This window comes from Penicillium psychrofluorescens, assembly GCF_964197705.1.
Source record: "Penicillium psychrofluorescens genome assembly, chromosome: 3".
NCBI classification, from domain to species: Eukaryota; Fungi; Ascomycota; class Eurotiomycetes; order Eurotiales; family Aspergillaceae; genus Penicillium; species Penicillium psychrofluorescens.
Genome location: NC_133441.1, coordinates 3,956,783 through 3,982,296, shown reverse-complemented (window position 1 = coordinate 3,982,296; position 25,514 = coordinate 3,956,783). Strand labels below are relative to the sequence as shown.

The 25,514-nt window shown below is 52.4% G+C and overlaps 10 protein-coding genes across 10 annotated transcripts; 5 read left to right on the top strand and 5 right to left on the bottom strand.

The window, feature by feature from the left end:
• Window positions 1–975: 975 nt before the first annotated feature.
• On the bottom strand, window positions 976–2,130 carry PFLUO_LOCUS5638 (uncharacterized protein; the record flags this gene model as incomplete). Its single annotated transcript, XM_073783103.1, has 4 exons — window positions 976–1,119; window positions 1,173–1,901; window positions 1,956–2,038; window positions 2,088–2,130. 4 exons carry the CDS (start codon window positions 2,128–2,130, stop codon window positions 976–978), a joined length of 999 nt encoding a protein of 332 aa, XP_073639692.1.
• A 924-nt stretch (window positions 2,131–3,054) lies between these two features.
• PFLUO_LOCUS5637 (uncharacterized protein) lies at window positions 3,055–3,774 on the top strand (the record flags this gene model as incomplete). The annotated part of the gene is made up of 3 exons (XM_073783102.1): window positions 3,055–3,094; window positions 3,154–3,244; window positions 3,339–3,774. The coding sequence occupies 3 exons, from the start codon at window positions 3,055–3,057 to the stop codon at window positions 3,772–3,774; spliced, it is 567 nt and encodes a 188-aa protein (XP_073639691.1).
• A 2,209-nt stretch (window positions 3,775–5,983) lies between these two features.
• PFLUO_LOCUS5636 (uncharacterized protein) lies at window positions 5,984–6,878 on the top strand (the record flags this gene model as incomplete). The annotated part of the gene is made up of 3 exons (XM_073783101.1): window positions 5,984–6,353; window positions 6,406–6,650; window positions 6,714–6,878. 3 exons carry the CDS (start codon window positions 5,984–5,986, stop codon window positions 6,876–6,878), a joined length of 780 nt encoding a protein of 259 aa, XP_073639690.1.
• Window positions 6,879–7,555: 677 nt separating this feature from the next.
• Window positions 7,556–9,238, top strand: PFLUO_LOCUS5635 (AP-1 adaptor complex mu subunit Apm1; the record flags this gene model as incomplete). The annotated part of the gene is made up of 6 exons (XM_073783100.1): window positions 7,556–7,594; window positions 7,686–7,814; window positions 7,883–8,112; window positions 8,171–8,660; window positions 8,717–9,091; window positions 9,158–9,238. The coding sequence occupies 6 exons, from the start codon at window positions 7,556–7,558 to the stop codon at window positions 9,236–9,238; spliced, it is 1,344 nt and encodes a 447-aa protein (XP_073639689.1).
• Window positions 9,239–9,656: 418 nt separating this feature from the next.
• Window positions 9,657–11,456, bottom strand: PFLUO_LOCUS5634 (uncharacterized protein; the record flags this gene model as incomplete). The annotated part of the gene is made up of 1 exon (XM_073783098.1): window positions 9,657–11,456. The coding sequence occupies one exon, from the start codon at window positions 11,454–11,456 to the stop codon at window positions 9,657–9,659; it is 1,800 nt and encodes a 599-aa protein (XP_073639688.1).
• A 1,056-nt stretch (window positions 11,457–12,512) lies between these two features.
• On the bottom strand, window positions 12,513–14,636 carry PFLUO_LOCUS5633 (uncharacterized protein; the record flags this gene model as incomplete). Its single annotated transcript, XM_073783097.1, has 1 exon — window positions 12,513–14,636. The coding sequence occupies one exon, from the start codon at window positions 14,634–14,636 to the stop codon at window positions 12,513–12,515; it is 2,124 nt and encodes a 707-aa protein (XP_073639687.1).
• Window positions 14,637–15,416: 780 nt separating this feature from the next.
• PFLUO_LOCUS5632 (uncharacterized protein) lies at window positions 15,417–17,048 on the top strand (the record flags this gene model as incomplete). Its single annotated transcript, XM_073783096.1, has 1 exon — window positions 15,417–17,048. One exon carries the CDS (start codon window positions 15,417–15,419, stop codon window positions 17,046–17,048), a length of 1,632 nt encoding a protein of 543 aa, XP_073639686.1.
• A 575-nt stretch (window positions 17,049–17,623) lies between these two features.
• PFLUO_LOCUS5631 (GTP-binding protein gtr1) lies at window positions 17,624–18,683 on the bottom strand (the record flags this gene model as incomplete). Its single annotated transcript, XM_073783095.1, has 2 exons — window positions 17,624–18,440; window positions 18,490–18,683. 2 exons carry the CDS (start codon window positions 18,681–18,683, stop codon window positions 17,624–17,626), a joined length of 1,011 nt encoding a protein of 336 aa, XP_073639685.1.
• A 569-nt stretch (window positions 18,684–19,252) lies between these two features.
• On the bottom strand, window positions 19,253–20,883 carry PFLUO_LOCUS5630 (uncharacterized protein; the record flags this gene model as incomplete). Its single annotated transcript, XM_073783094.1, has 3 exons — window positions 19,253–19,336; window positions 19,403–20,488; window positions 20,545–20,883. The coding sequence occupies 3 exons, from the start codon at window positions 20,881–20,883 to the stop codon at window positions 19,253–19,255; spliced, it is 1,509 nt and encodes a 502-aa protein (XP_073639684.1).
• Window positions 20,884–22,810: 1,927 nt separating this feature from the next.
• Window positions 22,811–25,418, top strand: PFLUO_LOCUS5629 (auxilin-like clathrin-binding protein required for normal clathrin function; the record flags this gene model as incomplete). The annotated part of the gene is made up of 2 exons (XM_073783093.1): window positions 22,811–25,255; window positions 25,317–25,418. 2 exons carry the CDS (start codon window positions 22,811–22,813, stop codon window positions 25,416–25,418), a joined length of 2,547 nt encoding a protein of 848 aa, XP_073639683.1.
• Window positions 25,419–25,514: the final 96 nt, after the last annotated feature.

Here is a 25,514-nt window from a genome sequence, read left to right as displayed (position 1 = left end):
TGCTTCGGAAGCAGCGAGCTATCGAGGAAATAAAGCGCATGGTGAAGGACCGTCTTGATAATCCGATGCTGAGAATATCAAGATTATGACATGAGAGTAACTGATTGTGCAAAAAGAGTGGAGGAAGAGGATTAATTTCATGAGACCACGAGAATGGGCCCGTGTGTTGCGGAGTCGTACAAAACATGCTCTATCTGGATCATAACTATCGGGTTTACTGGATTATAGCTGTAGTGAAACAACTAGCACTTCGGAAAGGCTCTTATAGCTTCAAGATTCGCATAAGTTGTACGATCCGTGAAATCCTGCTAACAACTAAATCTGCACCGCGCTACAATTTTGCAACTTGAGATAGAACTCCGAGTGTGTACACGCGGGTATTGCTAGGCTGCACGCAATTTGACTTCATATCCAGCCAGTAGGTACACAGTTAACCCCTAGAGGGAAACAATTTTCGGACAAAAACAGACTGAATCTACACGTATGTAGGGCACCGGCCAAGCATTCTCTAAGATGATCGGCACAGCTGCATGATTGACTACGCACCCCTTTTGGACGTTGCAATACAGGCGGCTGGGGCTGTGACACACGATGCAACCACCTTTGGCTTGACCAAAGTAAGGATAAGATTATTCAGTGTGGTTGGGCCGCTTTTTTGAATGTAGCAAGAATGCCACAGGTAATGTGCGGATATGCTGAGAGGAGAATTTCTCCGTGACGATCCTTTAAAGCTGAAGAATGCTAGCTCTGCTGGAGAATGTTCCTTGGGCTAAGCACCGTGCCCAGAGTGTCAAGCATCTTGGCGATGAAGCGAGCTTTGCTACGGTCTAAGCGGGCATCAGTAGATTAATCTGGAAAAGATCACAGACGCTTTATTGTCTTATACGAAGTAAGTTTTGAATATGAAAGCGGTGTCTCCGCAATGTAGTTTCCAACGAGCTCTATTGAATCTTTCAAAACAAGAACCGTGCACGCTCAGAGCTTGCTAGCAGGAGCCGGGCTGTACAAAGACTGAGTCCGGTTCATGGCCTCCAGGGCCTCCTTCTCAATACGGTCAATCAGCACAGCGCAGGTTGGGATGTCATGGATCAGACCAATGACCTGACCAGCCGTCCACACCTATTATTGATAATGTCAGATTTGTCTCTAAAGAACCAGCAAGAAAAACTTACACCGTAGTCAACGTCACCATTAATGAAGACCTCGCGACCTCGCTTGCCACTGACATAGGGGCCGATCTCGCTGAAATCGCCAGTCGTGCTCTCACGCTCGACCTTCAATGCGTCTTGAGTCACTTTGTTGGCGAAAAGCCGCGAGGTGTTCTTCCACCGGCGGAGCACCAAGGCGGTATCGGTCTCCTGGGCGTTCACGATAGCCTCCTTGACCTTGTGGTGGATGGGAGCCTCCATCGTGCTCATGAAGCGAGTGCCCATATTTATGCCCTCGGCACCGAGAGCCAAGGCAGCCGCGAGACCCTGGCCATCGGCAAATCCGCCAGAGGCAATGAAGGGAACGCCGAGGTCCTGGCGGGCGCGGCTCAACAGAATGAAGTTGGTGATGTCGTGCTCACCGACGTGGCCGGCACACTCGAATCCATCAATCGACAGGAAGTCCACGCCCAGCTTGACGGCCGACTTGGCGTGTCGGATGGTTGTGCACTTGTGCAGGATGATTGTGTTGGCTTTCTTGAGCTGCTGGATGACAGGCCCTGGGTTGTTGCCGGCTGTCTCAACGATCTTGATGCCCTCGTCTATGATAACTTGCGCGTACGCCCCGTAGTCTGGAGGCACCATGGCCGGGAGGAGGGTCAGGTTGACGCCGAAAGGGTACTTGGTCATGGTCCGGCATCTCTGGATCTCCTTGCGCAGGTCTTCGGGGGATGGTTGGGTGAGAGCAGTGAGCTGGATAGCACATTAGAGGTGTGTTCATCGTGGCCTGCAGAGGGCAAAACGTACTATACCGAGACCACCGGCGTTGCTAACGGCCGAGGCCAGCTCGGCATATCCGACCCATTGCATACCTCCCTGCACAACGGGAACTGTAGATGTTGTCAATACCCTTCTTATTAACGGCCACATGGTCCATACCCCGGATGCCGAGTTTGCGCGTCAAAGCCGTGTTGAAAGGCATGTTGAAAGGCAGCGGTCGCTATCGGATGGGTTTGTTTTCGGGCGTAACGGACGTATATGGGGTTGGCGCGAACGAGATGCAATCCAACGAGCGACGAGAAGTTCGTTCAATGCAAGAAGAAGGAAGGAAAAGGTGAGACGACGTGATTAAAAAGCGCCGAGCTACCCCAATGGTAGCCGCGGACAGAGGCAGTGGGGGCAAGACGATTTGCCGAGGTCCCTGGGCCGAAACAACGATGATTATGTATTCACCGATTATGATATATTCTTGGGGAACGAGAGATTAAATTAATCCCAACGAACACCGTTGTTATGCCGGAGACGCAAGACCAGTGTTGGCTGGTTCCTGACAATATTTGCAGAAGATGAATTCTGTCTGTTGGAAGGGCTGGGGGGGACATGTGACTACGGTGACTTTGTCCAGCGCCGGATCCGAACCAGAGGTACTAGTATCAATATATCGACTAGATTTGGACAGTATCTAGAGAGACAGTAGAAGAATAATCTAATGTATGTTGCCCTGATATGAAACCCTTCCATCCCATGGACAGTGGAAGAACGGGCGATTAACGACGGGATGCTCCTTCTCCAAACCTCGTCTATCCCTCTGCGGTCGCGACAGAATGCCGAAACCAGTGAGGGCTGCAAACCACATCGACATCATCCCAGCCCTGTGGGGGTTGGTCGACGACGGGTGCAGAGGCTCGTGGAGAAGGGAAGGAAAAGGGATCTGCCCACGAAAAGAAAGAAACAAGCGACCAGATCATGTGACCTGACTGGAAGAAGGATCTTCCGCTTGTCGACAAATGCCGACGCTGTGATTGGTGGTCATCACATGACCAGTAACTCCCGAGGTTACCGTTGATTCCGATCATTCGCGAGACTCTTGTCCTGAGCCTCACCTTGTTGTGTCCCTGCCTCAACCATGTTCTCCCAGAAGGTTGCCCAGCAGTCGCTGCGTCGGCGTATGTGTCATCTTGCTTCCCCTTCCATTGTGATCCCACTGACCTGACCATTGCCACAGTTGCCGTCCAGCAGCCGTACGCCATGCGGTGGTCCATGATGGGCGCCGCTTCGCCAGCCGCTGTCGCCATTGGCAAGAATGTCCAGACGAGGTTCGTATCTCTCGTCTCAATGGCAATTCGTCTCGCCAAATTCCTCCCGCCATCAAGTTCTACGTCATTACGATAACTGACCCACGCGAAACAGACAAGCCACCTCGTCCACCAATACCGAAGACCCGACCCAGATCCTGGCCAAGCAGCGCCTGAACCGTCCCGTCTCCCCGCACCTGTCCATCTACAAGCCCCAGATCACTTGGATCGGCAGTTCGTTGCACCGCATCACGGGCATCGCCCTCTCCGGCCCCCTGTACCTGTGGGCGACTGCATACCTCGCTTCGCCCCTGCTCGGCTGGCACCTGGAGTCGGCCTCGATTGCCGCCGCCTTCGGTGCGCTCCCCGTTGCCGCCAAGATTCTTCTGAAGACGGTCATGGCTCTGCCTTTCACCTACCACTGCATGAACGGCGTGCGGCACTTGATCTGGGATACCGGCCGTGCCCTCAGCAACCCGAGCATCATCAAGACTGGCTGGACTGTCGTGGGCCTGGCTGTTTCCAGTGCCCTTGCGCTTGCTCTCATTTGATTGTAACCCGTCTCGTGTCCTGACTTTCATTTGTGTTATTAAACTTTTTCTTTTCCTAACTTGATATACATGAAATTCGAATTGGTGTAAGATCGCAAGGTGCACATTTATTTTTTTTTTCTCTTGGATTTTCTCCTTGGGGTATCCGAGTGGTTCTGGGGAGTATAGTCCAGGATATTCAGCTTGATTGTCCCCCAAAAAAAAAAAAATCAAAACTATGCTTGCTTCATAAATTGGGACAACGCCATCACTCCTTGCGCTCTGTGATTCCCCCCCTCCACATAGAAACCAAACTTTTTCACATCGATTCACTCGCCCCCTCTCATGGCCCCAGTGCAAATTCCAATTTCCACATTTCGCCCACAAGCAATATTTCAATACAGCAAGGCGGTAGTATAGTTTGCAACACGCACCACAGCGAAATTTGTTGTCCTCAGTATGCAGAGAGACTCCGATGTCCAAAACATGATCTACATCAAGTTAGGAAGTGGTCTGCTAGGACATAAATGCAGAACTCACCTATTAACCCGGGGCTCCTCAACGCCAAAGAAAAGCAAATTCGATTCAAAGTGCGCCTAGACAGGACTTGGCGGCGGGTTCGCAGGGAAAGGGCGTGGGGAAGGAGGATCTTGCACGGAGTGGCCACTCGTAGACATGCCGACGTAAATTAGATGGAAGGAACATGTCGCGGATAAGTAGACTGGTAGGGAAACCATTGAGCTGTCGAAGCTGGCCATTTTTTTGACTTTGTCAAGTCGAGCGAAACCGGGTGTATATGTCTGGCGGACGCAAAGCCCTAAAACTGCCCTAAATAGTGAAAACTTGTTGAAGAACACTTCGGAAGGAAAACAAGAATGATGGAAAGAAGACGCTCGAAGGAAAACCATTTGACAGAGCGGATGACCTGGATTTAATAGTCCTTCCTGCACTGCAGAGAAATGGTCGGTCCTAACCACGTCGTACACCGCCATCCTGTAGAAGCCGTTTGGATCTGGCGCTTCCCGATCTCTCTCTTTTCATTCCGCCACGAAAAAGCAATAACAGAAGATCTGGCAGAAGCAAGCGCTGCAAGGGCCCGACGGGAAAGACCGCACCCGGCTGGCTCGACCATTTGAAATGACATGGCATCGGTGAAAAAGAATAATAAAAAGTAAACGAAAAATCCAGCTCTCTCTCATGCAGCGGCCCATGCATACACGGTCCCCGAAGATCCTTTCCCCGGACCGTACCTTCCGGCGGAAGCTGCAGAGTGACACCGGCGGTCTGAGCCGTCGCTTCTGCCGGCTTCTTGCAGTAACGCCGAGAGCCATTGAAGAAGGGGTGTTAATAGCCTGTCTAGAGCTAGCGGAGCGGCTAGCAGCACTGCCTACTGAATTGCTCGGACAGATTCATTGGCACTATTTCTGGACTGTGTCAATTCTCTTGTTTTCTTATTTATCATTGCGTTCCATTTAATGAAGTTGCAGTGCAAAGGACTTGAGTATAGTGACAGAAGGTATCGAAAAAGTAGACTTAGTCTGGATTCTGACCAATGAGACTGTTGAGAAAGGAGTAAGAAGAAAAAGACCCCTGGACAAAGAGAGTACCTAGTCGACAAACATCGACAGCACGTGGATCATGACTTGTTTCCGTGACACAAGACAAGGGAGGACAGTGCTGCAGTCCCTACACTGCCAATATCCGATCGCAGCATCAAACAAGCAGTCTGCTTTGATATCCAGCGGTCAGAGAAGACCGCCGAACATTCGCCGTATCGGCCTAGAACCTCCCTGCTGCTTCCAGGTTGTCTTACACTGCTTCTGCAGCGGCTAGCCTGTTGTCTGGGGGACGGACGCGCTTAGAGATCATTGTTCAGCGTCTTGTATCTTCTCTGGACCAGTCAGTCTGCTGGACTGATGTTACCTGGCAGCTGTCACTGGACACACAGACCCTCATATGGTGCTATCCGTTCCTGTGCCATCCATAGAAGGATGTTGCTGGAACTGATTCCGCTTGGCAGCATACCAGTGGGAGAAAGATTGGCCGCCAGATACTTCTGTTCAAATTCATCAGCGATGAAGGTGAGTCTTCCGGTGTTGTTGAAGAATGTTGTGCCCGGTATACTTCCGTGAGTGGTGGCGCTATTCCCAAACAGGCTAGTTCCACCAGACCCGAAATTCTTCCCTTTTCGACTCGGCTTCAACCACAACTTCTCAGAACCACTCCCTCCATGGCTTCGACTGTGTCTGCTCGCGCGGCCAGGTCCGCCTGCATCGCCGCGCGCACTGTCCGGCCCGTCGTGCCCGCACTCTCTCGCCCCCAATCCACGTCCACCGACGGCGTGCCGACCAGTGAATCCGACAAGCCCCGATGGTCCTACACTCCGCCGCGCGCAAAGGCGCCTTTCTCCCTCCGAACGAAGCCCAACCGCGTGCACTGGCCCGTCAACTCCAACCCAGCCCTTCTCGACCTGTTCTATATCCGGATGCTGGGGAATGGTGGTGACAAGATGCTTTCTGAGGAGCTGAAGTGGCTCACCGTGACCCATAAGAGTTTCGATCAAGGACGCAGAGGGTTCAATGATCGACTGGCATTTCTAGGTACGAAGTGACGATACCATGACAGAGACGGACGGGATCTGACCCTGACTAGGAAAACGGATCGTGCAATTGCAGGCCTCGCTGGCTCTCGTACAAAACCCCGAGCCGACCCCGACCCCGACCCCCGAGAGACCCTTGACCGACAAGTTCGGTCGCACGATATTCTCCCACCCGGCATTGGATGGACTGCACAATATCTCCCTCGACAAGAAGAGCTTCCTGACGGATCGGAAAAAGCTGGCAGACGTGGCGCGAAGCTACGATATGGAGAAGGTGATCCGCTGGAACCCGAAAGATGTTCGTTGGCCTTTTCGTATCCTGTTTCTCTTACCGTTCCTCGTACTAACCAGTCTCACACAGCCCGAAGGACCCAATGGCTTGAAGACGTCCGGCTTGGATTTGGTGCTGGCACACACCCTGTACGCCGTGATCGGGGCGCTCTCGTTGGAGCAGGGCGGACAAGTCGCCAGCAAGGTGGCCAAGGAGCGGATTCTCGCTCCCCTAGGCATTAAATCTGTGTCTTAAGAAGAATGGGGGGGACTTGGGGGTATAAAAAATCCCGGAGCATTGTCAGGGCGTTATTTTGTTATTTCCTCGTTCGTCTGGGACTGCCAGGACACGACGAGTTCCTCTCTGCTGTACATGTACTTTTATATCAATCACTATATAACTCTGATTCTGTATGTCCGGTTCCTCTGACACCGCCCAAGTAACAGTAGGTAGAATACTCGGCCAGTTCTTATGGAACCCTTCCAAAGGATTCGTCTTCGCAACTCGGTATCGCAAGTCTAGTAATTGAGACACTGACGGTCCTCTGACAGAATGCCAAAAGGAACCGCAGAAAAATCCGGAAAGGACCTTGTACTGCCTTGCACTGTCTGTGGAGAGCGTTGGAAGAAGAAGAAGAAAAAGAGAAAAACGGAAAAGAGATTTTGTTATTGGGCGAGCCACGCTAAACCCCATTCGTCCGTCCCCACCGACTCAAATGGGCCATCCCCAAACCAGGCCAAACCAAGAACTCGACTTGGCTCTCCTTCCTGCTCCGTCTACGATCTCTCATTGTTTGTTCTTTTCGACACTGTCCCATGCTGCCGTAGGCGCAGAATGTGGCTTGGTTGTCTCTCCCCCATCCCAGACTCCGCCTAATCCCTCCTCGCCCTTTCAACACACTGCTGTCCTCTTGACACGCCCGCCCCTCCGTCATGGCGTCCGCTCTCTTCTTCCTCGACCTCAAGGGCAAGGTGTGTATTTCCGTTGGGAAACAATGGATGCAATTCCAGAATTGATGCCCGTTCGCCCATTTGTGATCAGGCCATGCTGACCCCGTGGTAGACCCTTCTGGCCCGCAACTATCGCGGGGACATTCCCATGTCCGCAGTCGAGATGTTCCCTACCCTCCTGAACGATGCCGAAGAAGAAAGCTCTGCCGTGCCCCCCTGCTTCTCCCACGAAGGAATCAACGTGCGTCTCCCCTCGAATAACAAAAACCCTCCTCTTGTGTGGCTGATGTGCGTGTGACTGGACGGTAGTACCTCTATATCCGCCACAGCAACCTCTACATCCTCGCATTGACGAAGCGAAACACAAATGCCGCCGAGATCCTGCTCTTCCTCCACAAGCTGGTTGAGGTCTTTACGGAATACTTCAAGGTGCTGGAGGAGGAGAGTATCCGCGATAACTTTGTCGTCATCTACGAATTGCTGGATGAGATGATGGATTTCGGGTATCCGCAGACAACAGAGAGCAAGATTCTGCAAGAGTAGGAGCCCTTGCAGAACCCACTGGCTGCCAAATGTGTTGCTGACGAGTGCTGCTAGGTACATTACCCAAGAATCACACAAGCTGGAAGTCCAAGCCCGGCCACCCATCGCCGTCACAAACGCCGTCTCATGGCGTAGCGAAGGAATTCGCTACCGCAAGAACGAAGTCTTCTTGGACGTGGTCGAGTCTCTGAACCTCCTGGTGTCGGCAAACGGAAACGTCCTGCGGTCCGAGATCCTCGGCGCTGTCAAGATGAAGTGTTATCTGAGCGGAATGCCCGAGCTGCGACTCGGTCTGAACGACAAGGCCATGTTCGAAACGACGGGCCGTGCTACACGGGCCAAATCGGTGGAGATGGAGGATGTCAAGTTCCACCAGTGCGTGCGGCTGTCACGGTTTGAGAACGACCGAACGATCAGCTTTATCCCACCGGACGGTGAGTTTGAGCTTATGAGCTACCGCTTGAACACGCAGGTCAAGCCATTGATCTGGGTGGAGTGCGTGGTTGAGTCCCACTCGGGGTCCCGCATTGAGTACATGCTCAAGGTAAGTGCATTCAGCATCACGTTCCTTCAACATTGGTAACACGTATTCCCTTCTAGGCCAAGGCCCAATTCAAGCGCCGCAGCACAGCCAACAACGTCGAGATCCTCGTGCCCGTCCCCGAAGACGCAGATTCCCCCCGTTTCCGTACGAACATCGGCACGGTGCACTACGCTCCCGAGAAGTCGGCCATCATCTGGAAAATCAAGCAGTTTGGCGGCGGCAAGGAGTTCCTGATGCGGGCGGAGCTGGGTCTGCCGTCCGTCAAGGGCGACGACGAGCGCGGTGGCGGCATGACCGGTGGATTCGGAGGCAGCATGGGCGGTGCTGGGCAGATGGGCAAATCGAAGCGGCCTATCAACGTCAAGTTCGAGATCCCCTATTTCACCACGAGCGGTATCCAAGTGCGGTACTTGAAGATCACGGAGCCCAAGGTAACTAATTCAATTCGCCATGATAGTCCTTGCCAGGAGACATTGAAATGCTGACGCAAATTACAGTTGCAATATCCCTCCCTCCCCTGGGTCCGCTACATCACACAATCGGGCGACATTGCTGTCCGCATGCCGGACGTGCAATAAGGCGAGGAAAAAGGAAGGTGCTTTCTTTTGCGTTACTAGATGATCGATCCATTGTCAATCTGTACAGCCCGCCATAATCTCGTTCTGTTCTTGTTCTTGATTTTCCTCCCATGATTGAGACCGGCCGGTCCGATAGATAACCAAATGCGCTTATGCTTAGTTACCTACCCTTGTCTCTTGTCTTTCTGCTCTATCCTGTCTCTGCGTTGGATGCGGTTGGAGAGATCGCAAAAGCATAGTTAGATGGAATGATGAACTATTGTTTTGTTCCTGGTCTATTCTGCCTCTGCCTAGTGTTGATGAGACTTAACACCCAGCCAACAGAATTCAAAGTAGCAGACATTATGCCATCGGCTGAGAGTCAGATACACGCGCCGGCAACACATGGGCAACTCTCGTTTCACTCCTTTCTATTCCACTATGCAGACGCCCCGTGGGCTTGGAAGAACCCAACAAAGTCGAAGAACGATCTCTTGTACGTCCGCTCCATTGTGGTGCGGTTCACAGCCTGAAGCCCAAAATGCTGCGCATACGTGCTGAACTCCCAGTCATCCAGAGCAGACCACGCCAGGGCACCAATGATGTTGACGCCGTCCTTGTGAATACAGTTTAAAACCTCTGTCAGGTAGGAAATGTAGTAGAGCGAGCGGGTCAGATCTTGTCTCTGGTTGGCCAGCGGAGCCTCCGCCTCGTCCCATGCCGGGTATCCAAACTCGGACACCATGATGCCGCTGGGCTTGTAGGTGTCCCACATCCAATTCATGAAAGAGCGGAAGTAGGTTGGCGTGTAGTAGACGTTAGATGCGGAGTAGAAGCCGATTTCCCAGTTATTGTCGTCTATCAAGGTCGGCACGACGCACATGGGCCACAGCGGGTTCGAGGGATCGTTGGCGCAGGCGTCGATTCCCCCAGGTGGCTGCGTGACAAAAGTGGTAGAGTATGGATCAATGGCGTAGAAATCCGCCGTGCCTTTGTACCTAGCCAATTGCTCCTTGGTAAGTTTCTTCGACTGATTCGTGAGCGTAGATGTGACACTCTCTGGGAGGTCCTCGCCTAGGAAGATAGGGTTCGAATAGATGCCAAGTAGATACTCTTGGAAACGGTTGGCAGCGGCGACATCGGACTGATTGTTTGGGTTCAGCGGCACTCCAAAGTTATCGGCATTCTTGTATGAAACCATGCCCTTGCCCCCCAGATCCTTGTACATATGGTAGATCTGTGCGTTGGCCTCGAGCATGTTGTACGCGCCATCGAGATTGCCGGATTCGTAGAAGGGCTCGTTGACCGTGATCCAGATAGGCACGCGGTCGCCGTAATGGCCCATAAGAATCCGGGCGTAGTTCACGAACGAGTCCACGAATGTGGTGTTGGCAGTGCCAGAGTTCAGAGAAAAGTATGCGTCCGGCACGTCACCTCCACCCATGACAAATTCATATGGCTCATCAGCATGGACCATAGCAACGATCGGCTTGACACCGTACTCGAGACAAGTGTTGATCACGTCGTTGTAGTGATCGATACCTTCCTTGTTAACCGGGGTGCCTTTGGCTCCAAAGGGCAGAATCCGTGACCAGGAGATTGTAAGATAATAATAGGGCACGCCCATGGCTGCGATGCGGGCGATGTCCTGTTTATAGAGATAGTAGTTCCAGTCGGCGACGTAATTGGACTCCGAACCCGGTGCGAAATTGAGATAGTCCAGGACGCTCGGGGTACGGCCTTCATCTTGAAGAGCGCCCTCGATCTGACCAGCCGAGTCAGAGACTCCAAAGATAAAGTCGGAAGGGAAAGTCATATTGGATTCAAGTGTGCCGTATTGGAACCCACTGTCTGGAGGCAGAATCAAAGATGCCGATGGGATTGGTGTCGGCGCCACGGTAGTCGAGATGCTGAATGTTGAAATGGAGATGTTGGGCATAAATGGTGCCCATCGCCGATTCCACTCAGCTTGACCATATGGGTTATTCCAGTCGGAGGCGTCCACTCCCTTCTTCCAGGTGGTTGTCACGAGCTTTGAGGGCAGAATGGCGCTCATAGAAGCAGACGGCATGTAAGTCGTCACCGGGGATGTCCGGGGATTTGGCGTGGCATATCTCACAGAGGTCATCGCACTGAAAGTATACGATGGGCGAGCTTGGGTGGCCGTTGCACCTGCGGGCTGAGGAGCCGCATGAGCTCCAGCTGCAGCCAAGACGGCTATGGCCGCGGTTGTCTTCATATCAACTGTAAGGCGGAACCGTTGGGAAGGAGTCAAACGACGATGCTCTGTCGATCTCTCAAGAGAAAAACATTGCAATTGGACGGGCCTGGTATCTCAGATTTATAGTAGTCACTGAGAAGCCCGTGTGCCTCCTCAGTTGTAGCTCCCCGGCCGGGGATAACAGTGTGGGGAAGGTTAGGGCAAGGTTAATTTCTTAATTTCCCATCGCGCAGCTTCAAGTGCTTTTATTTCTCCGTTTTGCTTCCTATTTCTCCGCCTGTCTGTTAATGAATTGTACGAATTGGAAGGTAACTATTTTTCTACCGATTACTTTGTATAAAATTGTCCTGGGATGGTTTGACATGTAATGTCTAATTTATCCTATAGCTCACTATGAGAAAGCTCAGCTGGTTTCATCTATTTCAGATAGTGCCGCCAACAACCAAAGTCTAGATAAGAAAGACGCGCTGCATGGACGATCATCCAGGACTTTCACCTCTTGTCAGTTCCTTGACTTGACGTAACCTCAGCATGTTCATCTGCTCCGAGCGAACAATTTTCCGATTTAACAGTGGTAATGTTAGTTCAAACTGCAACGCCTTGGAAAGTAATCGTCCCTAATAGGAGAGATACTTGGCGGCAGAGACGGAGAAATATCGGTCGTTCGTTGACCGATGTGGGTCCTAATCATTGAATCCCCCGCAAGTTTGAGCCAGGCAGGGTGTTGATTGAAAGGTATTTGTACGAGTACCATTTAGAATAATACACCGCCGGAGAATAAGAGAGACGCTACCCTCCGCATTTCTGATCGCCGCACTTTTTCCCGCCTGTAATATTTCAATCACCCCATTCCGAATCGGAATCGCCAATAGCCTTCAAGAGAGGCAGACGGTATTCAGGAAAGAGGAAAAACATCACGAGTAGGATGGATGACCATGATACTCGCGTTATTTATTCTATTGTTCAATGGTATACGTTGATAGTACCACAGCTTGCTTGAAAAGAATGTTCATGAAAAGACGTATCTAAATGAAGTGGTGATTCCAATCTACCTATCCCAACTTGAATCAGGGTCTATTTGAGTGGTGCGACGTCAAACTGGTTTGCAGAGACAGCTCCATCCGCGACAACTAGACCGATTCCACCAGCACAATAGTCATCGTCCGTTGCTTCCAAGCTTGGTCCGCCACCAATAGAAGTTTTAATCGTACTGCCTTCCACAGCCACAGTAACTTCATACCGTGTATCAAGCTTCCAATCAAATGCTGCTCTCGCAAGCTCGGTTTTCTTTTCATCCCGTGCCTTGACCAGTGCTATGCAATTCCCTTCCAGCAACAGTAGGGCGTAGTAGCGATTGAGTCCTCGTGCTCGAAAGACAATACCGGCAGGTCCTCCAAGGCGAACCGTAAGCCCGGAAACAACTTGGTAATCTGTCCAATCTCGGGTTCCATAGAGGATAATTCCCTCACCGCGATCTTGTGCAATGTAAAATGGGTCTGAAGGATGGTGGGTGAAAAAATTGTTTACCCCATTGACCCACGCTCGTTTCCAGAACTCCCCTGGCGCGTTTGATGGTCTTCTCAGCGACAGGTACGGTGCTCCACTCCAGCCCAAGCTATCCAACCACACCAGGCCGTCCAGACGTCCTTCGGGAACTGAAAGAGCGATTCCGACTTGCTGGATGGGTTGACTGTCTAGAGCATCTGGGATCCTCCACTCAAGTATCTGCTCTTGGCCGGGCTTCAACATCACCGAAGGTCCGTCAACGGTACGTAGGCTGTCATTCGGGCCATAGACCTTGAGCCTCAATCGAGACTCGACTGGTAGCGTATTGGCTCTCTCAGCTCGCACCACAGCTTTCAGGTGTTGTCCGGGATACAGCAGCGGCGACGCCATCAGATCATAACTCCTCATTTTGACCACCTCTGGCGGGGAAAATGTCTGGGTCAGGATTTCAACAGGCTCGACTGCGTTTGTGACTCCGTTCAAGTGAACGGCAAGTCCGGGGTGGTTCTTGTCATCGGTTGCTTGCTTGACCTTGACTAGATCTGGGAAAGAGTCATTGCGAGTCGTCTGAAAGCCCTGAACACTGCCGGGAAGGGTGAAATGGAACTGGGCGCCGTTTTTCGGAGCAGACAGCGGTTCTTCGCCGGCAAGCTTGCGTCCTAGGTTGGCCACGTCGTATGTAATGCGGGCTGCATTATTTATCGAATAGCCTCCATCGGCACTAGAGATGATCGCACGGTCCGCCAAGGGCCAAAGCCAGTCTGGGCCTCCTTCAAAGGCAGCCAGGCCATGCATAATAGCCACGAGGCACGCAACGTTTCCTGAATTGCAGTCGGTGTCCCAGCCAGAGGTATTGATGATATACATGGCCTTGTGAAAGTCATCGCCGGCGTATAAAAGTGCCATAATCATCAGGCCGTGGTTTGGGATAACATGGCACATGCCAGGGAATTTGTCGTAGCCGTAAACATCCTCAATTCTCTGACGGGTCTTCTCCCAGTCACCATTCGCTTTCACCCAATTCTTGATATCGCTGATTAACCGCGCAATGAGCGAATCGGCAGGCACAAAGCTGAGACCTACCTCCAACAGATGATTTACATCTTTCGAGACAAACGCCTCAGCTTCCATAGCAGCCCATAATTTGGCTGCGTAAACCGATTCACCGTCATGACTCACAGAACCCGCAGCGTCTGCAAGTCTCGCAGCCAACGTCGGATTACCTGGTGCCACCAACGCCCACCCGTCAATAAAGATCTGGGCGCCTATCTGCTCTGCGACAGCGGAACCGTTGATTTTGATGGCGCCACTCAACGGAGCTGGAATGCCATGTTTGAGATTGCGATACGCGGTGTGTTCGGTCGAGATACCATTGCCTCCCCACCAGAAGACAGAGCGGTTTTCAATAACGTTGTTGAGCCAGGTCTTCCCGATCGCCTCTGACGACAGATCGGGGGATACTCCGTGCTCTTCCAATGCCCGCAAAAACACGAAGGTGCCGGACACATCATCATCTGTCACCACCAAAGGCACGTCCAGTTTCTGGTGCACGTAGTACCGGATCGGCCCAAGCTCCTTCATGATGCGATTGTAATGCCATCCTTCAAAAGGGCGGCCAAGGTAAACGCCGACCAGCTTGCCCAAAACACCCGCATAAACCCTTTCTAGGTAATCTGTAGTAAGCGCAGGCATGACCGGCAAGTTATGTATATTTTGCTGTAGCTTGCTTCAGAAAACAAAAGGAAAGCTTCCGAATTTATCAAAAATATTGCTTCCACCAGCAGGAGAATGAATGGGGTCAGCGTAGCAGTGTCCCGGCAAATATAAAGCCCAGAACAATGATCAGAGTGTAAAGCGGGGGTACGTAGGCTATGGTGCCCTAAAGGGGAGGCGGCTCGAATAATAATCAATCCCACGAGCGTGGTTGTTGTGAGTCGTAAGCTCGAGTCGTTTGGCGACCAGTCTGAGCGCATGGAAAGACCAGTAGTTCGCGACGTGGGTCCCGCGGTTGTCTGCATCCGCTGAGTTCCCCGGACATAAACCCGAACCTGGGGTAATCAACCATGGCCCCATGACAAAGTAGATCACGGAGTATGAGGCCCCGGATTTATATTAGGAGCTTATGCCATTTTGAGCTTCCACCCCGCGTGGGGAAAAGGAACTCTAATACAAACAAGGTAATCATAGGCACAGTCAATAAATTCTGGGGATATGAAAGGATCGCGGTCCAAACGCTAAATGGGCATTTACATACTTCCCCGCATGTGGCCTGCGTGTACAATATAGGTTACAGAAGCCTGTTCTTTGTTCTCAGATGAAAGTCAAAGCGCAAGATTCTGTCCCTGGCTTGGCTATGCCGTCGGTATATAAATGCCGAGCCCTGCAAGTGATACGGTACAACATAAGCGTTAATCATCATATACATTTCACACTTTACGACTGCTACTTTGAGCGGACAGCTAACTAGCAGATATGCCGCCGAATGAATCCTCATTGATGGACGAAATTGGACTCGATGGGGCCAAGCAATCTCGCGCGTTGGACGCGGCAGCCGAGATAGCTACGAGAGATGAGCACAGTCTGAATTTCTGGCAGGCGGTTAGGCGATACCCCACTGCAACCTTTTGGGCTATCGCCCTGTCTTTCACTATAATCATGGAAGGTTATGACACCATCTTGATCACCAACTTCTACGCCTACCCCCAGTTCAAGAAGAAGTATGGGACGTTCTACCCGGGGCTGAACGAATGGCTCATTCCCACAAGCTGGCAAGTTGCGTTGAGCCTTGCGCCCACATCAGGCAGTGTAATTGGTTTGATAATCAACGGGTTTGTAACGGAGAGATTTGGTCACCGCCAGGTGATCATGGTCAGCTTATCTGTCTTGTGTGCTTTCATCTTCATCCCCTTCTTCGCACCAAATCTCCCGGTGTTGCTCCTCGGCCTGATCCTTTGCAGCATTCCGTGGGGGGTTTTCGGCATCTTGGGCTCCGCGTACGCTTCCGAGATATGTCCACTTGCACTTCGAGGTATCTTGACGTCTTTTATCAACATTTGCTGGGTGATTGGCCAGCTTGTCGCTGCTGGTGTTTTGCAAGGTCTCATCAACAATCCAACGGAGTGGGCTTTTCGGATCCCTTTGGCTCTTCAATGGATGTGGCCGGTTCCACTGTTTGTCCTGGCCTTTATGGCCCCGGATTCTCCCTGGTGGCTCATCCGAAAGAATCGGATTGCAGAAGCCAAAGGCGTCTTGACCCGACTCTCCCACCAGGGTGTGAGTTCCGAAGAAATCGAAACGAAGTTAGCCATGATGATCCACACGAACAACCTGGAAGCAGCCACAAAGACAGAATCTACTTATTCGGACTGTTTCCAAGGGACAAATCTCCGCCGGACAGAGATTGCGTGTATGGTCTTGATGGCACAGACTCTGTCCGGAGAACAGTTTGCTTATGGAAGCACCTACTTCTTTACCCAAGCAGGCCTCAGCTCTGCAAACTCATATAAGCTCAACTTTATCGGCTTTGCGGTCGCCTTCGTGGCAACTTGTTGCTCATGGGTACTGATGCGATGGTTTGGGCGACGGTCCATGATCATCGGGGGGTTGACATTGATGACCCTTACTCTACTCATCATTGGCGCTCTTTCATATCCGGCAGCCACAAGTAACGTTGATACTTGGACTCAGGCAATCTTAACTCTGGTTTGGCTCGCCATATATTCGATCACACTGGGCCCGCAATCATTTGCTCTCGCAGCCGAAATCTCAGCCACAAGGGTCCGCTCCCAGACGTTGTCTCTGGCGCGAAATGCTTATATTTGCACGAACCTGATTACGGGACTGATAGAACCGTATCTCATCAACCCCACGGCGGCCAATTTGAAGGGAAAGACGGCCTTTGTGTGGATGGGGATTGCCACGCTTTCTATTGTTTGGTGCATATTCCGACTTCCGGAGACGAAAGGACGAACTTATGAAGAGCTTGACATTCTATTCGAAAAGGGTACGCCGGCATGGAAGTTCAAGTCTGCGGACATTGACCTGATCCGAGATGCAAGCGAGATATCAGGAAAGACGGAGAAGGTGGAACACGAGCCTGCTTGAATTTCTTTATTTCAGTGAACGTAAACGATATTTGTACTATTTTGGCTTCGTTGTCTGGGAGAGAGTTATTCGGAGGGCTTTATTTCAATATACATCTGATCCATGTGTAATCTGAACATCGCGGACCTAGAACATAGATTTGTGAGCGCGTCGTAAGAAGCATTACAGTTCCTACAATATACCAAGTACTTCCAGAATAGTGATTGAATTGAATGAGCCAAATATTCACTGGAAATACACACTAGAAAGAGCAAGGCAACAAAAAAAAAAAGAAAGTCGAGAATGAGACGAAAATGATGGAGACATATACGACCAATGAAAATAACAAATGCCACGGAAAAAGCTTGGGGGTATCTCGATTCTCAAATGTTCAACCAGACAGAAGCGAGGGAAAAGAAAGGAGGAGAAGAGAAAAAGGGAGGGAAAATGCATTGATCGTCGTACCGCAACGCCGTGATAGTTTCATTTAGTTCAGCGCCCGTTATCATAGCCAAGTAACTTGCTTTCCTTATTTCTGGTTTTGTTTTTCACCACCATAAAACGCCGGACTAGACCGTACCAACTGCATGTAAAGCTCAGGAGACTGGCTCATTCGCAGTATGATCATCCGGCACCTCAGGCGGCGGTAATGGGAACCCATCGCCACGTCCAGAGGCGGCTGCTTTCGCGAAGCCCTCACGAGCGAGCATGGTATTCAGCACAGCGCAGTTGTACGCCGCTTCGCCCGGCGGCACGACAATGAAAATATATGTGTTGTCTGTGAATCTCCCCAAGAAGATATTAAACTGCGGGGTCTTGGTATGCATAACCACAAACCCGGCCGAAGCAGGTGTCGTCAATGTGTTCCGTGCAGCGCAATGCTTAAACGCCTTCATGATATTCGATAGCCGTTCATGGCGATCGAAGATAGGGTTGAGATCGCCTATTGTCGAGGAAACAGAGGTTACCGTCAGAAAGGTCGATCTTTCAAAGAGGATAACCTCCTCGGCGTCAATCTTCTTCGCGAATGCCGAGAGAAAGCGCTCGATAACCGTCAGGTTGGGAATGAGTTTGTGCACGATCCCCGCCCAGGCTTTGTACAGCGATTGATCCCAGATACTGCTGGCGAAGGTGTCGATGTGGAAATGTGCGGAGCGGGAGCGGATGAGGGCCGAGCGTTCGTCGTAGATGCGTTGGCGGTGCTCAGCTTGGATGAGGTCCATTTTGTGGACGAGACAGAAGACATAGGCGTAGGGGCTGAATTCACGGAGGGCGTCAATGATTGCGCTGTAGGTGTCGAGGTCGCGCTCAACCTCGCGGGATTCGATGTCGAAGACGTAGATGAGCACGGCGACGTCGGAGAAGATGTTGCCCCTTTGCGAGGCGAGGTATGTTTCCATGAAAGCGTCTTGTCTGTGGCTTCGTTTAATATTGGAATGGGACAGGGACAAGAGTAACTCACCCTCCACAATCCCATAGGTTGAGGGTTAGGTTGCCCATGAACTTGACATGGCTGTGCTCCACGTCAATGGTAGCACCTAGTCGCCGCACGTCTTTTGCAACATAATTGCTGAAGATGATTGAGCGCATGGACGATTTTCCGGAGCCACTCTTGCCCATCAGCAGCACCTTTCTCTTCTTCTTACGTGCATCCATGTTGGCGAGCTTGGGTGCGGATGCCCCGCAAGAGCGGGGACACTCGGGTTGTGAGGGAGAGGCAACTCACGACCAGCTAGAAGGACAAGCTGGGACGACTATTCGGGGTCAGTAGTTCGGACAAGTCATAACTGGGACCGGGTGGAATTGGAGCAACAAGACGGTGCATGAGGGGGGCAGGTGACCGAGGGCTGCATGGATGCGGAGGGGCCGGATCAAGGTTGGCCCGAGCACGTGATATGACGGGGAGGAATCCAGGTACTTTGGGGAAGGTAAATAGACTGTGGAAAGCTACACAGAAACAAAAAAAGGCAGATGTCTTGAATTAACGGCATCGCGTCACCAATTGATTTCGTCTCATGCAGATATTTATGTAGTAGTGAGAGCTCAAACGCCACGGATATCCAAGGTGTCGATATCAGCCGACCATGCAATGAAGCCCGGAAGAGCCAAATGTACCAAAAATAAAATCATCATCAGTTATAGGTAATAAGAAAGTCGTCATCAACAGTTCATAAGCACGCCCCCATAGTGAGGACGTCGATTAGCATGAGACTCGTAGGACATTATTAAAAAACGGTGCCATCGGATCGAATCATGATCGGTGGTTCTTTGGTGTTGGGCCTGGAGACCTCGGCGATTTCACGGCCGCCCTATAAGCCAATCTGGTTAGCCAGTTGTCTTCTTTCTGTCGCTTCGCCTCCGCGCGGGAGACTCACCTTCCATGTGCCCGCTTCCAGCATCTGCGCTAGCGACAATTGGTCCTCCGCAGCCTGCAGCCCCAATTGGGAGTTCACCTCGTCGAGGAGCTCGTCCAAGAACCCAACAGTGGCGGCGCGCCACTCGACGATCACATCATCATCGGTGGAAAATAGCGGAACCACTTCGATGTTGGGCTGGCCTTTAATCCGAGCGTTTTCGCGGTAGTATTGAATGCCACGCTCCAGATCTCGAGGCTTGAGGGTCATCAGACCCATGTCGATGAGAAGCCCACCGTTGCGATACTCCGGAAGGCCAGTCAGGAGATCGGCGCCGGCGAAGTGGATATGCATTAATTTCGACATGGGGACCATGATGGAGTAGCACAGCCATTGGGTCAGCTTGTGGAAAGGGACGATGCTTTCCCACGGCTGCGCGGGGGGTGAGTTGGGCATGTCCGAGCACACCCAGGCATCGCCAATGGATATTCCGTCAATCTGGGTTCGCGAGGGCGGCCAGATGGGAGAGAGCCCATCCATGAGCACCGTCCATAACGTGGTGATGGGAACAATGGGCACGGAGGAAGCCAGGGTCGACGGGTGGCAGAGCAGGTAGTCTAGCATGTTTCCTGGCCGGGCATCGACCCCAAAAAAGTCCTGGTTGTTCAGTGCCTCCGACAACCGTACCAACAACCCCGCGCGGCCCTCGAGCCCAGCCAGCGGATTCGATTCGGAGTGCTGCATACCCCTGGCCAATATTTCCATCGTCACTTTCTTCAGCCCCGCACCGTCCACCTGGCATGGCTCGGTGGGGTCGCTGCTGAACAGGCCCGTTTTAAACATCTCGAGACTCGCCACGGCCAGACCTTCACTGCGCGAATAGATTTTTCCCGATTCTTTGGATTTGTAGCACCATTTGTTTCCCGCGCCCGCATCCAGCAGGACCGAAACCACGAAAAGATCGATCAAGCGACGGGTACGTTCCTGCGAGTCGATGCTGGAGGGCCACGACTGCAGCAGCTGCTGGATGCGTGGACGGCCACCGATGTCGAAGTGCTGCCAGCGGCCGTGCGGCGGGATCGACTCGTACTCCGGGGCGTAGTCTCTCTTCACGGGTAGCAGATTAGCTTCGTCATCGGAGGGGGGATGGTGGTTGGACTTACTTTGATGATGGACACGACGTACGAGGCCGTCGCCTGGAACTTGGAGAGGTCGACATCAAAGTGGTTCAGCTGATTCTTCTTGGCCTTGTTGAACACGATCATGGTACGTTCGCGCACGGCGTGGATGCTGCGCAGATACGCGGCGGGGTCTAATGCTGGGTCGGGCGGGCGTGCAATGGGCATCTCGGGGATGGAAGCTGGCAGGGCACTGCCCTTGTAGCCGGGCGAGCGCAACGATGTGTTCGAGGTGCGGGCGCTGTTGACAGAGACAAAGGATTCGCGCTCGTCCCTTTCGCTGTGCGTCGACCTGGTCGAGTCCTTGCGCTTGAACAGGCCCATGATGGGAGTGGTAGGAGAGAGGGGAGGAGAGGAGGGAAGGTGGGAATGGATGAAGAAGAATGAAGGAGGGAGGGAGGAGGCGCGATAAGGCGATATCTACAACAATGAAAATCCAACCCTCCTTCACTCTACCCACTACCTCACTACCCCTGATCCCCTCGCACGGGAATTTTCTCAATAGCGGGGCAGATCCCGACTGGAATTACTGGCTTTGTTCCTACGCACCGATTTCCTAGAACGGAGACCCAAAGCGCCACTTATCCTCCCCGAGTGGATAATCGACCGGTCGGAAGACCGTTCCCCTCTCAAGCTGCTGTGCAAGGTTGAATCGTCCGTGGTCATTATAGATCGCGCGGCGATGAGGCTTTTCCCGAGTAGTGCAAGCACGGACTGGCGTACCAGACATTCCCAATTGCCCTGTGCTCGGGATCTAGAATCCGGTGGGTAACGATCTGGTCTCCATCGATGTCCCATGGTCTCCGGTGTGCTCCGGGCAAAACCAATCTGTTATTATATTATTCTCCCTCTGTACATGTTCCCCCGGTCAGCGCTAGGCCCGGCCCTCTGCAAGGGACAAGTGTCTGGATTCATTAATCATGATACGCATAACAGACTAACTATCCATAGCGAGCCGAGCGAATCCCTGCACTCTATTGCATAGTGTAATCCTTCTGCGGTAACTAGTTTCAGCACGGACGCCGCTTAAGCTGAAACTACCCGTCGCGGGGGTTGTCCGTGAATGTTGGGCTATGGAAATTTACCCTCTAACTCTATGGCCCACTCTGCCTACTAACTCGCTACCGCGCGCCTTGTCTCTACCCGAAGGGGCAGTTGATGGAGTAGAGTTTGTTTGTCTTTGACTCCTCAATCCGTGCGCGTCGGGTGCCCGGAAATTCGACCGTTGCTTGTAAAGTAGGCTGTGAAGATTACAGGGGAAAAAAAAAAACTCTGACAGTAGCAGCAGATGAGGGGCCTAAATAATCATGATGCAGTGGTGGCTGACGAGACTAGACCCATCAGCTAAGCTCTGTCGGGCGGGTCTCGGATGGAGAAATGAAAACGGCCAGGCTGGGAAATCCATCGTTTCAGATAGTGAGTTGAGCAAAGTGATGAGGACTGCATGGCAACTGTGTCCCGCTGCACGTTCCTAACTACGGCCCAATTGAGAGCCACACCCTGCCACATCAACGGGAGAACTGCCGAACTGGGTCACGCTCAGGATTCACTAATGCGGCCACAATGCACGAACCGGTGGTCAATTCGAGAGAAAGGATTGTGAAGAATTATTCAAGCATCTCCTATGTCACTAGGGGGCGGAAAATCAGAATCATGAAAGTTCAATCATGTTTGTAGATAACACAATAGCCATTGTTGTGGGTTGAGCAACAAAGTCTTAGTGTGGATAGGGTTTAGGCTATTGGCTTCCTATGATCACACCACTCACTTAGGTAGCCCACAGCGAGAGGATTTGCACATAGGATCCTCTGGATAAATAGAATTGCTCTGGCCATGGAGACCTATTCTTTCAAATTTATGCCCTACCTATGCTTGATAGATGTCACCCTGGTCATGAATGACTCTTGACGTTTAAATAGATTCCACATCAGAGCCGAGTTCCTATGATGATCATAGCAGAACTATTCCCTTTGCCCACTATACAAGTCCCTTCTGAGTGATCCGGATCATCTCAGTCCTATAGTTTTCAACTGACAGGCGATCACGTGACAAGTGGCGTCATGTGGTCCGGACCCCACAGGGAGTCTGTCTGTCTGTCTGGTACACATGTTCACGTTTCTTGCATGTCGTGCGTGAGATGGACCACGCCTTCTCTCGTTCCTGAATTGCTCCCTCTGTCCTCAGAATGGACGACCTGTCTGGGCTGAGTTGGTCCTCATCCAACTCAAATGCCCCCCAAAAACCACCCCCCATGAGCTCCGGCCTCTTGTATGCCACCGCGCGACCAAATGGTACCTCCGGCAGGTCAACTCCAGTGTCAACAGCCTCAAACCGCTCCAGCTCGCCAGCGAAACCGGCTCCATCGGCTGGCGACAGCTTTGCCAACCTTGTCTCCTTCGGGCCCTCCGCCGGAAACAAGAACCTGTCCCTAGTCGAGCAGCAGAAGCGATTGCAAGAAGAGAAAGCCAAGAAGGATGTGGAGAATCGTACTCGCTTTGAGGCCCAGTACGGTGGCCAAAACAACCAGTTTTGGGATAGCTTGGAGCAAGGACGCTCCCACAGTCCGGCCGTTAGCACGAACCACGCTCCTCCGCCCGCCGCCGCCGACGACGACGATATTCTCGCCGCTTTCAACTCCGCTGCGCCGGTGGACGCGTCAACCAATTTCCCCATCCCAAGCCCCAGAAGCGATGCGAACAGAGTCCAGAGTCCAGCGAGCGGGGGAATTACCATGCGTGATAACACCGAGGGAGTGGCGGCGCTGGACGACGATGATCCATTTGGTCTCAACCAATTGAAGCCCAAGTCTGCTCCGCCGCGCACAGCTGCACCGACCGAGGATGACGATTTTCTCGGTCTGCTAGGGAAGCCCGTCTCTGAGATTCCGCGTCCGGAACCACCTTCACCCGCTGCCGACGTCTCTTCAATGCCATCCAGCGAGGCTAACCGTGCAATTGCAGAGCTTGTGGACATGGGGTTTCCTGCCGACAAAGCACGACAGGCGTTGCAATCAACTGAGTCTGGGACGGACGTACAGGCTGCCGTTGGCTGGCTTCTTACACAGGCCCATTCTCAATCCCGGCAAAAATCCCAAACTCGACCTACGGCCAATGGTCCTTCCAGCGAACGAATGGAAAGAAAGGACAGACAAGCGCGCGATGCCCCTTCTTGGATGCGCGAAGATGGTCGGAGTCAAGCGTCGGCAGAGAAGGATCCGGCTCAACTGGCGTCGCAATTTGGCAACAATCTGCTGAAATCAGCCACTTCTCTCTGGAAGACCGGAAACAAGAAGTTTCAGCGAGCGGTACATGAATTTAACGCAGATCATGACCCCAACCAACCCAAGTGGATGAGGGATGCGTCCCCTGCACAAGAAGAGCCGTGGACACAATCGCCACCCTCACATGGACGAGGCGAGCCAGCTCAATCACAAGCAAATGGAGATAACTGGACCGACGAGGCACTTCTCCTTGAGTCTGGAGACTCGCGACCACCTCGAAAGTCTACTCGTCCACGTGAGAGTCCTCAGCCTGGCAGTGACTTACGCTCTCCTGGCACTGCTCAGCCTTCACAGCGGCCTAGCTTCCTTCAGCGGCCACCAGACCAGTCCCGAGCAGACTCCAGGTCTCCCCTGTCTCGAGTTGCAGTGGAACAGCAGTCAGCGCATGCGTACGTCAGTCCAGCAAGACGGAGGCGGCCGCAAGCACCACCACCAGCAGCGGAACCCAACGTTGATCTGTTCGAGTCTCCTGCCCCATCTTCGTCCTCTCGGCCCACTCCAACAACTCAAACTCCGCGTTCCTCGAAACCTTCAACTCCCCTTGCATTACGCTCGAAAGCTCCGCCGCGATCCATACCACCCGTATCGCAAGAGGCTCTTCAATCTACACATCGACACCGGGAGAAGGCTTCAGAAGCATACAAACGGGGCGATTATGCGGCCGCACATCAAAGTTTCTCCACAGCCCTCAGCATGCTCCCTGACAAACACCCAATCACCATCATCATCCGCAGTAATCGCGCCATGACCGCCCTGAAAATTGGCGAGCCTAAGTCTGCCATTGAGGACGCAGATACAGTGCTGCAAGTGATTGGTCCGTCCAAGGGTGAAGCTGAAGTGATCGAGCTTGGGAACGGTGAGCCCAATAAACAGATGAAGGATTTCTTTGGCAAAGCACTGCTGCGCAGAGCGGAGGCATTGGAGCAACTGGAGCGTTGGGTGGATGCTGCTCAGGCATGGAAACTGGCAGTGGAGTCAGGCCATGGGGGAAGCACGAGCATCCAAGGACGCAATCGCTGTGAGAAAGCTGCTGGCATTAGCAAGCCGCCACCAAAGGCCCCAGCAAAGAAGAAGCCCACTCCTGCACCCAAGAAGCCGACTTCTGCTCTGTCCGATCTTACCGGTGGCCCGTCACCGTCCGGTCAGGACTCGGAGGCCGTCAGCCGTCTCCGGGCTGCCAATCTGGCCGCGGACCGCGCAGACGAAGAGAAATTCGCCCTTTCGGATAGTGTGGACGCGCGACTCACTGCATGGAAAAATGGCAAGCAGGATAACCTGCGCGCTCTACTCGGAAGTCTGGACACAGTACTCTGGCCCGAGGCCGAATGGAAGAAGATCAACATGTCGGAACTGGTTTTGCCGAACAAGGTGAAGATCCAGTATATGAAGGGGATTGCCAAGGTGCATCCCGACAAGGTATGGCCCTTTCTCTTCCTTCAACTATCAAGCGCTCGTCTCTGACCATTGTGCTTCCTAGATTTCCACCACCGCCACGACGGAGCAGCGCATGATCTCTAGTGCCGTGTTCGGAACGCTGAACGAGGCATGGGACAAGTTTAGGGCGGAGAACAACCTGTGATTTCTGTTTTCGTTCCTGGCGTTGCTTACTATTTTGCATACTGAGCTCATTAGCCTCCATCTTTTGCAACATACACATCAAACACACCCCATATCA